The sequence below is a fragment of the Melospiza georgiana genome, chromosome Z (genome assembly GCF_028018845.1).
Source record: "Melospiza georgiana isolate bMelGeo1 chromosome Z, bMelGeo1.pri, whole genome shotgun sequence".
Taxonomy (NCBI): domain Eukaryota; kingdom Metazoa; phylum Chordata; class Aves; order Passeriformes; family Passerellidae; genus Melospiza; species Melospiza georgiana.
This window is the reverse complement of record NC_080465.1, coordinates 19,904,070-19,921,695: the sequence shown is the minus strand read 5'-3', so window position 1 is coordinate 19,921,695 and position 17,626 is coordinate 19,904,070. Positions and strand designations below refer to the sequence as shown.

Here is a 17,626-nt window from a genome sequence, read left to right as displayed (position 1 = left end):
TCACTGCAAAATGACAACAGATTGGGAGCGGTGTCCCCTGCACCGACAGCGTGATTTCCCTCTGGAAGGGACAATTTTGCATGGGTTGTTTACTCCTGGTAAAACGGTTAAGTGATATCCATGTCACTTGCAGACAGGCCTAGGTGAAGTGGTCTTTCCCTACACAAGCATGTAGTAGCTAGGCAGATCCATATACCCTTTCTCCCTCACAACAGGGCCTGAAAGCATTAGTTGGCTAGAAGCCCTCTTTCCCTTTTTCTGCTGCTATCTCTTCAGTTCCAGCAGTGCAATGGGATTTGATGAAATTACAGTAATGTAAATTTGACAAGGTGTTCCTATGTTTATTGGGATGCAGAAGATTTTATGAGTTTTCCAGAGTTGTGAGGCATTTAACAGGGCAGGCATCACTCCCAGGAGAAGGTATTTTTAGTTCTGCAGAACAATGCAGTACCTCCACTAGTCTGATTTATACCATTCTTAAGCCATCTGAGCTGTCATGTTTTTCTCTTGCTCTATTGCTAACTGCATGAAAGGTGCCGCTGTACCTTGGACATTGCATTTGTCCAAGGTACAGCAGCACATGCACTTCTCCTTGGCATCTATCTCTGGCTTATTTTTTTATATCTGTTTGTTGTCATTCAGAGCCCTTTCACATTTAAATGCATGTAGCCATCAGGAGCTAATCACCAAAACTTGCCTGGAGTGCCATTCTAAGGATGGAAATTGTTGGATGGGATACCCTTCCAAACAGGTTATTGGCCACATTGCCATTAGGAAAATCTCACAAGGAAAAACTCTTCTTTGACTATTCTGCATGACTTTCCCTTTAATGTAAATTTTAGCTGTCATTTTCAAACTTTTTTGCACCTTTTCCTGTAACATTCCATCTTCACATCTTCCTTCAAGCACCAAATCTTGTGAAGATCTCACAACATCTGAACTTCTCTGTTACATCATTGAAGTACCTGCTTTTAAAAATCTGTTCTTAATGAAACCTTAATTTTCCACATCTTCTGTATATATGACTGTAAGTATTCTTTTACATACTGTAGTTATCTAGGTGGATTCTAGAGTCTGGGTTTTTAAGCTAATATTATGCTAGAACCTTCCTGGATTCACAAAAGTCTCTGCCAAACAGGGAGACCTTGTAACAATCCTCCCTTAAACCCCTTCTCTTACCTAGCACTTTCATATGTGTATTTTTTTATTCAGACAACCTTCCCAATTTTAAAACTCATTATTAGAGTTTTTTGTTAATGATTCATCTATTTTGATAGAAAATCTTAATCTGGATACATTTTTATTATTGCAAATAACATTTTCACTGATTTTTTTCCCCCCATGATGCTTACAATAATTTAAACTGGAAAAAAATATTCTAGCAGAAAATGAACTGCAAGTAACAGATTTTTGATGAAAGAGGAAAGGATCTATGGCTTCATGAAAATTTCTTTGTGAAAACAGAGTGCAAAAATAAAGACAGTTGTTTTCCCATAAAGAAAGGCAACTTTCACCATCTCAGCTAAATCACAGTCTTCAGTTTGGAACATATTCTCCATTCTATGTTTTTAAAATCGATTCACAGCATCATAAAACTTCCCTAATGAAATAACAAGCCCTCCAATATTTCAGACAGTCACATGACCAAATTCCACTTAAATTAATCACAGCTCAAAGCCAATCAAATACAGCATTTTTATTTTCTTTCCACATTGATTACACTGTGGGACTCAGGAGCTATGCCTGCATACTCGACAATTTACTCAAAACCACAAAATTTCAAAAAGATTTTTCCAACTTCAGGTACTGTTGAAATTGAAACAACTGTTCTAAGTATTTCTGGTATGCTTGAAGTTATCTGGAATGCTACTGTAGAGTTTCCAGAAGATTTTCTGTCTGAAATTGACTTACTTTATGTAATAATAAAGATCTAATTGTAATTACAATATTGTGACCCATTCTAATTCTGCAAAGGATCTTTAGAAGAACCTGCCCCCATTGCAATGGGTAGCATTAGGTTACAAGGACCACAGGGTAAAATGCCCAACAAAGCAGCTCCAGGACTGGGAAGTATTTCTTCCTGGCACAGCAGGTGCTGTCACTATTTCCTTCTCGGCAAAACTGGAACTGTGAGGTGGGTGATGGAGTCAGCATTTACACTGGAACTTCAGGGGTTCCTTTTGGGATCCAGGCCCTGATCCTTCAGCACATCTAGGGCTGGAATCACAGCTTTGAAAGACCCAGCTAGCTCTGTAGTATCCCAAAGCAGCTGGGCAGTGGCCCAGGCCAAAGAGGGATGCTGCTTGTTGGGCTCTCAGTGTGCTCCTGTGAAAATGCTGCCTTCACGGGCCTGGTGGCAGTCCCCAGAAGAGGATGGAGAGCGGAGAGAGAACCCACAGAGGCAGGGCTAAGGCCTGAGCTTCAGGGCACTGCCTGGCTGAGCTCCCTCCCCTCACCTGTGCCCGCCTGAGCCTCCTTCCTCAGGGGTGCCCAGGGCTGCGGAGCATTCCCTGGCATGGGAGGAGGCACGTGCAGGCTGCCTGAGTGGAAATGCCTTCATCAATGAAGAGATGTCAGGGCCTGACCGAGGCAGGTGAGCCAGCTCACAGAAGGGTCACAAACAGCTGCTGGCTGTACCTCAGCAACGAGCAACAGAGCCCAGGGAGAGAAAATCTGCCACTTTGTCTGCAAGCTGGCAGCCGCTCCAAGGCACACCTCTGCTGAAAGCCTGGCCAGCTGCACAGTGAGTTTCCACAGAGCAGATACAAAACCTGGAACCCACCTCTCACTGCTACAGCTGCAGGCAATCATGAGGATTATTGACCTGCTGTGGCCTGTTAGAGAGCCAGATCCCATCCCTGCTGTAGTTTTTGCATCTTTCAAAAAATGGCTTGGGACAGAAGGCTTTTGGGCAAGCAGACCTCTGATGAAGACAAGCCTAGGCCCTTTAGGAAGCAGAGGAATAAATCTTCATGGCTGGGACAGCAACCTAGTGCGTTCCTGCCCTATTCCCTGGGCTTGGGGAGCAAAGCACAGTGGAGAGTGGCCAGCAGTGCCAATTGTCAGCTGTGTGGAGCCATGGAAGGAGGTTTCAATGCCTCCTCCTTTGCTATGGGGAAAGGGAAAGTTTAGTGCGAGGGTCAGCCTGGAATGGCAGAGGACAGGGCTTTCCCTAACATTGCAGGTGTAAAATGGGGGGAGATGGGATTCTGATTGCAGCTGGGTGACACGGGACTCACAGACGAGCATGGTGAGTGGGTCTGGTTGGGATGGAGTCAACTGTCCTGGTAGCAACCATTATAGAGCTGTTCTCTGTACTTACAGCTACAATGGTGTTGATAGCACACCAGTGTTTTGGTCATGCTGAACAGGGCTCACACAGCATCAAGACTGTTCATTCATACTCCATCCAATGGCCAGTAGGCTGGAGGTTGGCAAGAGTTTGGGAGCACACGTAGTCAGGACAAAACAAAGAGGGTATTTCATAATCAAAGGGGATATTTTATACCATGTGGTGTTGTACTTGGCAAAAAAAAAGAAGTTAAGGATCATGGGAGGGATTTGTTATTAAGGCGTTTGTCTTCCAAAGTAATCACTACACATACTGAGGCCCCGCTTCCCAGGACACCACCTGAAGATGAAAACGAGAGAATAAATATTTTTGTTTTCTTTGCTTCCACACACAGCCTTTGGTTTTCTTCACTGAACTGCCTTTATCTCAACCCATGAATTTTTTCATCTTATTTTCTCCCCTGTTCTGTTGAGTAATAGAATTGCTCATGGCCCTTGGCATCCAGCCAAGGTCAACCCCCCACATCCTTTTTGGCAGCCAGCATGTGATTTGAGCCAATGGGAGCTCGGAATTGAGCATGCCATAGCTATAGCAGTCATTAATCGGCAGGTTTCTGTTTCTTTGAAGCTGGCTGGCTGCACTGAATACCTCTTCATTCTGTTGAGCTCTGGAGCATGTTAATGCAAACGTGCACTTAACTATGCTGGGGAAGTTGTCTTGCAGACAGAATGAGAGAATACAGCTCCTCTTTGTTGAGACTTATGTTGGTGGTTTTACTGCATAGACTTCCATAGTTTTTGTTCACCCTTACGTGAGTTGTTTAATACTACTAATTGATATTTTTGTGTTTGTGGCAAAAACACCCAATTCTGGACAGTCCTGGAGGCCTCGTGTATCCTTGGCATAGACTGCCTGAGGGCAGTGAACTTCAAGGGCCCAAAAGGGCGCCAATGAGCTTTCAGTGTAGCCATCATGAATATAGAGAAGGTTAAACAGCTGACTAGCTTGTCTGGCCTCTCAGAACATTTCTCTGTTGTGGCCTTACTGTGGGTGGATGAATGGCAGGCTGATTGCTACCATGACAGTGCACCAGCAGTGATACTGCAGTAACTGAGATTCCCTGGCTCCCACCTGCAGGCTGAATCACCCACTGGAGACCCAAAGAATGATCAGTTTATTTTAAATATCTCATATGGCACATGCAGAAGTCTGGTGGAAATTAAGAGGGACTATTGTGTTCTGAATGAAGATGTTATGTTGCTGCTGAGTGCTGCTATACTTGATACGCCGGAGTCCTATGCCAGCTGGAGTCCAGGACAGAGAAGTGGTATGCTACAACAGATACTATCAATGTTTTTTTCTCAATTCCTTTGGCAGCAGAAGCATGTGACAGGGTGTCAGTACACCTAGAATGAACTACACCAGGCTGGAAGCACAGTCCTACCATTTGTCATGGACTGATCAGAGCTGACAGTCACCAGAATGATCCCCCTGAACGCTTACCATACATCAATGACATCAACAGGTGGGATAAAAAAGCCTGCTGGGTGGGCAGCAGGGTTTACAGGAGTGGGAGTCTATAATTTGATTTCTAAGGAATTAAGTAGTAGAGTCTTTAGAGTATGGCAAATAGGTGAAGTCTGGGTTCTTTTGGGGTTGAGAGAACAATTGGGACTAGCAGTTAGAGCAAAGCAGGGCTAGTGAGCAGCAGGGCACCCGGGCTCCCTGGAAAATAGCAGGATCTAACCCTCCATTTCCCAGCCTCACCTCTTACAAGACACATCTTCTGCCAGTTGCGCCTGCGCTGAGATTTGATGGGTATGTCTGCTTCCTTGGTACTGCAGGTGGTTCTGCAGCAATATCCCATTCCTTAGATGAACCTGGAGCCTCAAACGGCCCTGCTGAAGTCTGCCTCACGAGGGAGCTGTGTTCCCAAGAAAAGAGAGCGTGAGTTGATTTCCCTCTGCACATCAGTCCTACAGACCCAGAATGGGATCGAAGGAAATCTCTCTTCCCTTTTCCCGCACTGCCTATCGAAGGAGTGCATCTCGACACAGCCCCAGTTGTGTCCCATAGAGACACAGCAGCAGGGAACAGGAGGATTTAAGGCTGTGAGGGATGGGATAGGGGCATGTGAGACTACAGAAATTAGGATCACTGCCCGCCTGTGGGAGGGATCCACTTCTGGAAGAGTTTCTTTATGCTCTGTCTCTACATTGAAGAGGGCCCCACCTCAGGCCAAGCTGGGTATGTTCAGTCCTCACAAGGGTGGAGGACCTTCCCTGTAATCCAGTAGTGCCTTGGCCACCAAGACTTGGAGAGTGTTGGCAGTTCGGGGCAGAGAGAAAACATAGCCCTATTCCCTTCTGCCCTTTCAGAGTCCTGGGGATTGCACTGTCTGACTGGCTGCATCAAGACCAAATATGCTGGGAGTGAACACAAAATTTCATTTTGCCTCATAATTTTTATAATTTTCCAAGACTCAAACCAAAATGTTTGACAGAATTCAGAAAATAAAAGGTTTTCAGACAGAAAAGATTTCAGCTTTTCAAGTAGGTAGGCAAAAGGAGGAGGAATGAGAGATTAAGATGAAGAAAGGAAAGAAGAAATGCATACAGAGAGACAAACATAAAAAGCAAAATGGGCACAAGCAGGCCAAACACATTTTCCATTTTCATTGTTACTGTTGTTCAAATAACCAAAATTCTAGGATTCAGTAAAAAGAAAATTTAATATGTAGAAAAATCATGATATGATGAACTTTAAATTAGGATTTAGCATAGGTTTAAAAAAATTAAGAAATCTTGATAGTCCCCACTATAATTGATCTGGATTTGGTTAGCATGTCATTTCTTTGAAAGCAGGAAAATTTTGTTTTGCTCATGAACCAGCCTGCTTCTGCAGACACTGGGTGGCCACAGCTGTAAATGGAAGATGTAAAAACTGAAGGAAGGGTGTACATGCAAGCACTCAGCAGCTCAATGTGTAAAAAACAAAGCAATTCAGCAGCTTTGGCCATCCCAGAATATTATCTCTTGCTGTCAAGCTCCATTTTCACGTGAGCTCTATAGAAACAAAACCTACAGGTGGAGCAAGATGCAGTGTTATTTTTTGTTTGTCTCTCTGTTTGTTTTTCTGGCATGATTCTGAACAAGCAAGTCAGTCTCAGTCCAGCAGTAACACAGCAGGTGCATAGGAATGTAGAAAGCCTGAAGCTAAGCCTGAAAACCATGGTGATATGTCAGGCTTAGGGTCAGAATCAACAAGATACAAGGCAATGTATTACAGAAGCAAAGATAATACAGAGGTAGGGGTCAGTAGCAAAATCTGAGCTTAAATGAAGCTTCCAAGTGAAAGAGGAGCATGGTCTCACCTTTAGTTTTCTTCACAAGGGCTCCTATTAGACAGAGCAGACACTGGACTCTGCAACTCAAACTCTTTCATTCAGATAATTCTCAGTACCCTGAAATCAGAATTATTCAGGCAGTCACATGGTGACAGTACAAAAGACAAGTAAGGGAAGGGACAGTTTAATTTGTTTAACAGAGGTGAAGAACAGCCTTAACAGCAGTAAAACTGGTGCAGCTAATGGCTGGAGGATGTCTGGGCCGTGGTAATCATGAAACGATAGAATTAAGGAATGTGGTTAGAACTACCAGCTTGGACTTCTGTCAGGAAGCCTTTGGCCTAGTTGACAGAGTCCCTTGGAAGGCACTTCAAAGAAGGTATTGAGGTGCTGGGGTGAGTCCAGAGAAGGACAGTGAAGCTGGATAAAAATCTAGTGGATAAGTCCTAGTAGGAGATGCTGAGGGACCTAGGGTTGTTTAGTCTGGAGAAAAGGAGGCTCAGGGGTGACCTTACTGCTCTAAAAATGTCCTGGGGTGACGCTATGATGCTTGTATCCCCATTCATCTGTTCTGTGCCTTTTAAGACTGTCTTTAAGACTGAAGAGTGAAAGTTTTGTTTGGGTTTCTCTTATCAGGGACACAGAGACGGGCAGTACATAGGGCTGTTTTCACTTTTTCTTTGGGCTTTTCTGCTTTGCTTGCTTTTGCTTCTGCTTGCTTTGGCCTCTGCTTATTAGCTAGTTCTAGCTAAACAGTCCACATTCCTTCCTGGACTGTTTCTCCTCTCCTGTTTCTGTGACCATCTCGAACCTGCTCCGGACTGGGACCCGGCAACACCGTTCGGCTGCAGCAGCTGCCCCAGCGCCGCAGGGACTGAGAGCAGAGCAACCACCCCCGAAAGAGACGTTCTGATTTTGTCATCTTTCTCAGAGAGGTGTCATCAGGCATTGTTCATTTTGTGTGCTGGGGGGTGCTGTGCCTGAAATAAACAGGTTCTTTCCACCTCTCTCCAAGGATTTTTTTCCTGAACCGGTTGGGGGGAGGGGCCGTGTGGGTTTTGCTTTCTGCAGGGGCCCTCCTTTGCAGATTCTTTAACAAATTTGCCCTAAACCAGGACAAAATCCCAGAGAAAGTTGTAGCTAGCTGGGGCTTGGCCCCTTCTCCTAGGAAATTAGTTACAGGATGAGAGGAGAGCCTCAAGCTGTGCCAGGGGAGGTTCAGACTGGATATTAGGAGGAATTTCTTGATGGAAAGGGTTGTTAAAGGGCAGCCTTTCTTGATGGAAAGGGAGGCAGTGAAGTCACCACCCTTGCAAGTGTTCATGAAAGGATTGGACACAGGACATGGTGCAATGGTCTAACTGACGAGGTGGTGATCAGTCAAATATTGGTCTCAATGGTCCAGAGGTCTTTCCCAGCCTAAAGGACTCTGTGATTCTTGAAGGACAAAGGAATCTAGGCAGGCTAGCAATTTTTGAAGAAAAAACTCTTAGAGGTGCAGAAGTACCATCCCTGAATGCCAAAAGACATGTGGTGGAGGTGGGGGTGGGGCAGGGTGAGGGGGAAGAAAACCAGTCTGGACAAGAGTTTTGGCTATAATTAGCAAAGAAAAGAGTTTATGACCTTTGGGAAAAGTGGGTCTCCACTCAGAAAGACTACCAAGTCCCAAATTTGCATGGAGAGAAAGTTTAAAGGGCAAAAGCTCAACTAGAACTTAATTTGGCTACCACAGTAAAAGACAAAATGTTTCTATCAATACACCTGATGATCTGGAAGGCATAGACGGGAAACAGAATGATGGCTTAATAATCCAAGAGGAAAAAATTAACAATCAAACATGGCTTAGACACACACAAGTCTATAAGGCCAAATGGGCTCCTCCCAAGGGTACTGAGGGAGCTGGTAGAAGAGCTCATTGAGTAATTTTTAATCATTAGCAGCAGTCCTGGCTAACCAGGAAGGTCCCAGGAGACTGGAAGGTGGGCAATGTGATGTCCTTCTACAAGGGCTGGAAGGAGGATCTGTATGGAGCTGGGGCACTATAGATCTGTCAGCCTGGGGAAGGTCAGGGAACAGATCACACTGGGGGCCATCACACAGCACATGCCAGACAACCAGGGATCAGGCCCAGCCAGCAAGGATCTAGGGAAGGCCGGTGCTACTTGACCAACCTGACCTGTGAGAGGGTGACCCACTTAATATATGAGGGAAAGGATTTGGATGTAGTCTATCTTGACTTGACCAAAGCCTTTGCCATTTTCTCCCACAGCATTCTCCCAGAGAAACTGGCTGTTCATGACTTGGATGGGTGCACTGTTTATTGGGTAACAAAGTGTCTGGATGGCCACGTCCAGAGAGTGGTGGTGAATGGAGCTACATTCATCCAGTCACAAGTGCTTTCTCCAGGGGTCAGTACTGGAGCCAGTTTGGGTTTGGATGAGGAAACTGAGTGTACCATCAGTCATTTTTCCAGGCTGTGTGGGAGTGTCAACCAGCTGGAGGGCAGGAAGGCTCTGCAGAGGGATCTGGACAGGCTGGATTGATGGGCTGAGGCCAGTGGTGTCAGATTCAATAAGGCCAAGTCTCAGGTCCTGCCCTGGGGTCACAACAACTTCACTCAGCACTGCAGATGGGGAGCAGTGTCTGGAAAGCCGCCCAGCAAAGGACCTGGGGGTGATATGGCCAACACATCTGGCTGAACACAAAGAAGCAGTGTGCCCGGGTGGCTAAGAAGGCCAATGGCATCATAATAGTGTGGCCAGCAGGACCAGGGCAGTGACTGTCCCCTTGTACTTGGCACTGGAGAGGCCACACCTTCAGTGCTCTGTACAGTTCTGGGGCCCTCACTTCAAAAAGAATATTGAGATGCTGGGGTGTGCCCAGAGAAAGGCAATGTAACTGCTGGTGAAAGGTGTGGAGCACAAGTCCTGTGAAGAGCAGCTGATGGGACTGGATGTGTTAAGCCTATAGAAAAGGAGACTCAGGGAAATTTCAACTCTGCAACTACTGGGAAGGAGGCTTTAGTGACGTGGGGGTGAGCCTTTTCTCCCAACAAATGAGGGGATGAGAAGAAACAGCCTCAAGTTGCACCAGTGGTGGTTTAGACTGCATTAATATGGAAATAATTCACTACTGAAAGGGCTATGAGTCACAGACTAGGCTGCTTAGGGAAGTGGTTCATTCCACTGTCTGGAAATATTTAAAAGATGTGGCATTTAAGGACATAATTTAGGGGTGGATTTGGAAGTGTCAGGTTAAATGTTGGACTCGATGACCTAAATTATTCTACATAGATATGTTTATATGTAGATAAAAAATAGTCTTCATGTGTAGAAAAAACAGACGGATGACAAGATTTTATAGGCTGCCCTCTCTATGAATTGATCTAATTACTGGAGGCAAATAAAAGGATGATTTCAGAGGAAAGTTTACTACATTAACACTGAAAGGAGATTATGAACAAACAATAAAAATCAAAGACATTGGTTACATGACCCTTATTTTCACTGAAATAGAACTGGCAATATTCAGGTTGAAACCATGATCCATCCTGGTCATACAAAGTTACTAACTGGAATCCTTTTATTATAATAATTTATCATAATTATATCACATAACTTTATATTTGAAAATAATTAGCAATAGTTAATTAATAAGAAATAGAGAGTTCAGGGCTGGTTTTTGCAATAAAAGTTAAAATGAAAGTGCAGAGTCTAAATGAAGTCAGATTCAAAAACATTTTATACATGGATATCTGTGATGACAACCATGAGAAACATGACCTTCCTGTTCCACAGGGCAGTCCAGAAGAGAGGTGAGTTTGATCAGTGTAGTCCTTGTCCTACGTGGTAGACCACACAATCTGGGAGAGAAATCAGGAGGGTCAGTGTAGCAGTTCCAGCCTTACCGTGTGCAGTCTCTAAGGATGTAGGGTCCCTAGTATTTCTCCCAAGGTATTCCTGAATTCTCCCCTTTTCCTCCCCAGTGTTTTGTTCGAGATCTCTTCTGAATCTCTCTGGATTCTCATCAAGTTTTAGTCTCTCCTCATAAACTCTTTGTCTGGGTTACCTCCTGTAGGTACCTTCTGTATCTCTCTTGAGACAGCGGACAATATCCATTACAGACTGCTAGTAAATGCCTGGTTCCAGTATTCAAATTCTCTCAGTATCTCACACTTGGCTCCTGCCACACTGCAATTCAGTCTGCCCTTGCTGAAAGTATCTCCACACTTTCTCCATGACACTTTTACAACTTTCACAGCAGTTAACAAGCTGTTTACTTGTAAAGGGTTACCTTATCCTTCTCTACTCTTTCATAGCTAAATTTCAGCCAGGCCCCGCCCATACTGCCTGACACAATCTAGCCATTACTCTGTAAACAATCCTGTAACTCTTCCCATGTATTAATTTCATACAATCATCATGTTTCAGTCATCCCCATGACTTATGCAAATCAGCAGATTTCCAGCCATCCTCTTGATATTTCTCCCGTGGTTAGAACCATTGTTTCTTGGAGGCAGACTTGGGGAATGGGTTAATACAATCAATTTGCCAATAAGCTTCACCAAGCTTGTGTTTTGGAATTGTTAGCAGCAACAAATGCAATTCAGGGACCCTAAAAGCAAAGGCAATGTTTGGTCTAATCTTATCACTGAACTAAACACAAGGCTCAGAGCACTGAAGTCACCACATTATCTCTAGATTGTGCATACCTAGTTTGCAGAAGAAGCTCCAGGCTCACGATGGGAAATCACATGCTGCAGAAAATTGGATTGTACATGGTCATCCCTTGCAACATATGAACATTTTTTTTCAGCAAGACTTCTATTTGCTTCATTTCAGATCAACAACTTGGTTCAGCTGCTACAATTTCCTTCCTTCCTTTCTTCTTGCCTTCTTATTTGAGCCTCCAAAAATAAGTAATACAAGAAAGCAATATGCAGCATTTTATGTGGGATCATTGCTAATCATTAAAAAAGAAAAAAATGTATGAAAATCAGTTGAATCTCCTTTCTATTTCCTTTACGCCTTGCTCATATCAGGACTACAAACAGCTCTGCTCCAAATCTGTTTTGTTTTACCCTCTCTGCAGAGAGAGAGTATAGTGTGTGGGGTGAGGTCTTTAATCTGTTATTTAAAATTTTGTTAAGACCTTGTTTGTTTTGCTCAGGCACCACTTGAGGTACCACCCAAGGACAGCACGAACAACTTGCAGCAGCAGAGGGCCAAGTCCACCAGAGTACAGCTTAGTAGTGTAGCAGTGTCGAAATGGAATCAGAGCCTGGATAAAACATACTATTTGTGGACTCCACCAACATTGCCACATGATGTTTGTGTTGCCAGCTTGAGCCACGGCATCAAGATAAAGTGCAAAACCCAACGGGATGCTGAAGAGAAGCACACAAATGTGTCATCCTCCAAGCAGTAAGCATTTTCCTCAGAATATAGAGGAATACTTACTTCAGGTCAGGTTCTTTGAGAAGCCAAAATGTCTGTTTTGTACCTTTGAACTTAATTCAGCCCTGTGCTTTGCATCCTGTCTCTGAAGACCTAATTTCAAAATAAGACAATAATCTGTAATCAAGTAGAGAAACCATGGTGATGACTGTACTTCCACAAACTTAAATGAATTTCCAATTATGGAAGGAGCTGTGAAATGCAACCTTGGCCACTAAAGCTCTCCTACACATCATACAGATGTTCACAACCTTCACCATGCTGTGAAATACTCATCAAAATAGAAGCCAAATTAACACCTCTTACAAAGACTGCAAAAAGTGACTCACCAGTGTTATGCTGTTAGCAGCAATAACTGGATTCCTTGGATCATCAGCAATATCATTCACACATGCATCCTTGTCAGGCCCTTGCAAAGGTGCACATTATCAAGAGAATTAGTCAGGGTAGAACTGAGATATATGATTTTCCAGACTCCAAATTACAACCTAGTGATTACTTTCACAACACAGATGAGACAAATAAACACAAGTTGTTCTAAAAGGCTGCTTCAATTATTAGCTATTAATGACAATCTGAGTACACAAGGCAATCAGAGGAAAAAAAGGGAGAGGTTTATATATATTTTTTTAAATAAACTTTTAATGTGCAATATAGGCATGATCACTACAAGATCTTCCACCTATACGCAATACTACACACTGTTAACACACCGCATTTTCACTGTACATTAAAAAATCTGGGAAGAATATTCCTTCACTGGAAAAATATCATACAATCACTTAAATAAACAGAGACAACATTACAGTGCAAACAAAATCCTGGTTTTATTTATTCTGCAATTATTGAGTACTTTCTAAAAGTCTTTTAGAAAAATAATAAAAAAACCTTCCCATGGAGAAACAATACGTTCTGAGATGATTTCCTCTTCCTGAACCAAGAACCTTGATCTGATCCTTGAAGCTGTAATAAGCAGTATACTCATTTGTATGATGCACATTCACATAATTTGTATGAAACAATAGATCCCAACCCAAAATTCGCAGACAGCAATAAAATGGCACTTGCTGGCTTCATCTGACTTTTGATCAGACCCATGACAAGAAAGGTCTGGTACAATAGTTATCCCCATGAATTAAAGACAAAGTGCTTAAGGAAGCCAGACAAGGCCTTGGTTAATGATGCTATTGGTTTCTACTGGTAATTGCTGTTAGAGTAGGGCATACTTTTTTTTTCCCCTTTAAAGAAGAAAAACACGCTATGGAACAGCAATATGCCAGATTCAGCGCACCAAAGAAATAACATATATTTCTGTCCCAAAGGGAATGATAGTTTTGCCCGAGCTCACAAAGGCCAAGATTCAGAGCAGATGTCACCTGATTCCTAATTTGTGTGAACTCTGCCACCTTCATAAACTCCTACTCCGGTGAGAGAATATACTAACTTAAAAGTGCCTGTACGCTCTTGTCAGTTGAGTGATGTTAAGACAGTAAAGACTTTAGGGAAATAAAAAAAGCAAGCGGGTAATATGATGCCTAAAGTTTCAGCTTTCATATTTTTCAGATTCTGTGCTGTTTTAGTGTGTAGCTCTGAGCTTTATACTAAGTGTTGTCAAGTTCTCTTCACAGGGTAGATAGACAAAACAATTCCTTTTCCAGCTTGACCAAGGACAACTGTTACAAGCTCCAGGCCCAAAAAGTACAAGCAATGGTGAATTGAAGAGAGAAAACAAGGAGAATGGAAGTTCATAACCTCAATCTATAACTGGACAATTAACTCCAATATGCTAATGGACCAAAACATATAAAAGTGTGACACCTTGTGACTGGTCATCCATTTTGTGACCATTTTGGGTTCATCTTGGGTGTAGCCCTGGCCAGGCTCTTACACTGCCCACGGTGTATCCTTTAAGGCCTTTTAATAAATACCTACTTTATTCTCTAACTCTGTCTAGCCTCTGTTCTAGATCAGCCTTCTAAAGGCATCAAGTACACAAAAAGGGGATATTTGTTTTCACTTGGAAAGGAATGTTGTCTCTTTGTCCTCCACTGAGCCACCCTCCTCGGAACACTGGAAAAACTATTTCAATGCAACTTCCGATTCTGGGTAAGACGGATAGTTTGACCCACTACCACTGCTGCACAAAATGACACTGGGCTCTTCACACACATATGATCAACTTCTGTTCAATCTGCATTGGAAGCCATTTAAAGAATAAGGCAGGCTTAAAAGCAAACAATATTTAGCACCAGTGAGAGTATATGGGTCATCCTTGAGGTTCTTAACAGATTAAACAATACCATGAAGAACTACTTTTACAGGCAATAAGTGGTTATTCCATCACAATTTTCAGATCTGCACTTCTTTCTAAGCATACATAAAAAAATAGTAGTAGCTAAGAAAGCTGAATTAAATAGCACACAATTTCACAGTCCTATTGCTGTCTGTAAAATACATAACCTGCATATAACCAGTTTGCTACTATACCAGCTGATGGGTTAATGCACAACATTCTAGACGTATGTGGGAGATGGCACAACATGAGGACTATAAGGCTATAGATTCCCCAGTTCCAGCTTGTGTACAATTATAATTTTTCACTTATCTCACTGAATGAGCACACAGAGCATGTAAAAAATATGTCCCAAGTACATGGGCACTGAGTTGGCAGGACTAAGATACAGAGCAGCTTCCACAGTGCTTCTGGCTGACAGTGACTGAAATACAGCAGGAGGCAGGCTTCTGCTCATGGTAAAAAAGAGCACTTTGGCCAGAAGGTATATGCCAACGGGGCTATGGCTTAAGAATGCCTTGGTAGACCAGAAAACCAAAATTCTGCTCTACTACATACTGCAATTCTCACAGCTGCAAAAGCCATCTTGTGGAAAGCCAGTGTGATACACGTTAGCCTGCTACATCAGTAGGACAGCTGTTTGATCCAGATGAATGAGCAAGTGAAGATTTTGCCTACTAAAGCTTTATAAAAGCCTTTGACCACCCTCATGCATAAATACTAACCCACATATCAAAATTACTTATCCTAACTACTTAAAACATTATGGTGTAACTGTCCCAAACAGAATTAGCTGCCTGTACCTACAAATGAAACTTGCAAATGAAGACAGTAAACATTAAGAGATTATTGTACCAAAAAGGATAAAAATATATAACAAACTACTGTTTAATTACATCCCCTATTCATAAGTAATTGACCATGATTTGCTCTCACAAAACTATTTTAAGATTGTGTGTCTAATAGAAGTTCAATATTTGACTACCGCAAGAAACTGCATTAAAAAAATCCCAAACCCCTCAGACTATGTGACCAGAGCCAGAGACTTGCTTGCTAAGCAGATGCTTCTCAGGTCCATCAAGAATATCCTAGGGTCCCCCAGAGTAAGGTTACTCTTTCTCATGGAGAAGTTTCTCAGGGTAGCAAGAGAATACAAGTTGTTGGTTTTTACTGCTGAGAAGAACTTGTTGATTCTTCTCAAAGCATGAAGGAAGAACTTTTGTTGGGAAGCACTTTCATTCACACATAAGGTCTGGGAAGGCTATCTGCTCTCCTAGCATTAAAATAAGTGTTCTTTCTCTTACGCAGCAATACAATTCTAGAGACATGCTGCAGCACAAGTGTATCACACACACAGTCCCACAGACAACTCTGCAGAGAGCCCACATTCACAAAACTAAATGCTGCTTCTCTCCGTTATACACTCAGGCTCCTAATTCTGGCAATGAATTCTGTGCAACCCAGCTTATCTCTCACCTCCCATCCACAGGAAGGGGTGAGATTAGGTTATTAGAGAGTCCGTACAGCCACAGGGTAGAGCAAGGACAAGTGTTCTGCTCCTTTGATAGGCAGCTTTTTGGTAGTGTAGTAGTGGATGACTTCAGGAACACTGTCGAATGGAGGGCTGTTCTGGCCCAGGATGTACTTCTCTTTGGTTTTCGTCAGCTTCATATGCATAAAACCTTGACTGCTCCTGCAAGGAAAGCAAAGTGTAAGTTCATGCTTGTGCATAGGGAAGAGGGGTGCAGCACCACGACAGGCTCCCTCATGGAGGAGAAAGTAGGAGAACAAAATGCCAGTACCTCTGGGTGGCAGGCCAACACAGTGGACTGACTGTTTCCAACTGCTAGTTGCAACCCCCATGGACAGTTCACCACAAAGGCAACCTAAGGCAGTATTTAGTTTTCAGCACTTGCGCTGCCTTGATCCACATGCATGGCTGTCTCACACAGAAAGTGATCCAGAGGTGTACCAGTAAACAATCCATTTCCTTCCCACGGCCCTTCTCTCCAGCCCCTTCCATATTTTCTGTGAACACTTATTTTCACTATCGCCAGTCATTATATCTGGACCCAAGTATCTGTGGTGTTGGCCTGTCAGAGGCCTGACGGTCCCTTCATAGGCACAAGCAGGCCATGAACCTTGCTCAGCTAGGCAAGACAAGACCTGTCCTGTTCTACCCTGCGGCTGCCTCAGAGCAGACCTCACCCATTCCACCCGGGCAGTAACTGCCCAGAACAGATCTCTGTGCATAATCTAGTGGCTTCAGGTGGGAAAGCTACTCCAGGTGAGCACGTTCCCAAGGTTCATGGCATAGTAATGCTTCAGACTGCGCGCTATACTGAGCAAGGGCTGCTGTCCTGTGGTCTTTCTGCAGGCACTCTCTTTGAGGAAGGCTCATTATTACACAGGCAGGAGAAGAGTGTCATGGAACTCATGGAATTGCACTGCCTGCTCTTGGCAAAGCAACCCATCCAACAGAATTCCATTCTGATAGAAAGCACCCACACTGCCATGCAGCACCAGAGGTAAAGCTGGCCTCAGCTCTTCCCAGAAGTGACCTTTCAGTGTCTGCAGTCTTAACATAACATATAGGCTACTTTAAAAGTGTAGAGTTCAGCTAGGGCAACACAAGTGCGAAGAACAGCTCCTACACATCAAGACATTAAATGAGGCTTAGAAGGTTTTTACAGCTTGTTTGATGTCCCAATCCCGAATTTTCTGGCTCCAAGCCATTGTTTCTTCTAGGTGAGTCCAGGGGCAGAGACAGTAGTGTTAAAACTGGAGTTGGCCTGTATCAGCAAAAAAACCCAATTCAAGATGACACAGAAAGCTGCAGCAGAAAAACAAAATTATGTTAAAACCAGCTTCTCTAAAATCTGCCATATTCTAGTTAGCAGGTGCAAAGCTCCTTCTCTAAGTGCCTGTACCATAACCAAGCTCATATCTTTCAGATGTATTCAACAATTGCCTGATGAAGAGAAACCTGGTGCGCAGAAACTATGGCAGGCACTGTAATTATGGCTCTAAAGGCTTAAAGTTGTGCTTTAAATATCAATTTCTTAGTGGGAAAATATATCTTTCAAGTCATAATTAATCTCTAAATTATTTTCCTTAAATAAGAGCGACATCTTTAAATACTTATTATGAGGACAGATGTATTGCTCTCTTTCTTCAGTTGACTACGAATCTGCTTTGCCACAAAAGGACTTGAAAGTGTGCAGATACATTAATGGAAT

The 17,626-nt window shown here is 43.2% G+C and overlaps 1 protein-coding gene across 1 annotated transcript in view; it reads right to left on the bottom strand.

Annotated features, from left to right (window-relative positions):
- Window positions 1-10,317: 10,317 nt before the first annotated feature.
- Window positions 10,318-17,626, bottom strand: part of LOC131096029 (SH2 domain-containing adapter protein B-like) — a 61,791-nt gene continuing 54,482 nt past the window's right edge. The window contains 1 exon segment of the mRNA XM_058044251.1: window positions 10,318-16,080. Within this exon segment, the coding sequence (XP_057900234.1) occupies window positions 15,897-16,080 (184 nt within the window). The 3' untranslated portion in view covers window positions 10,318-15,896.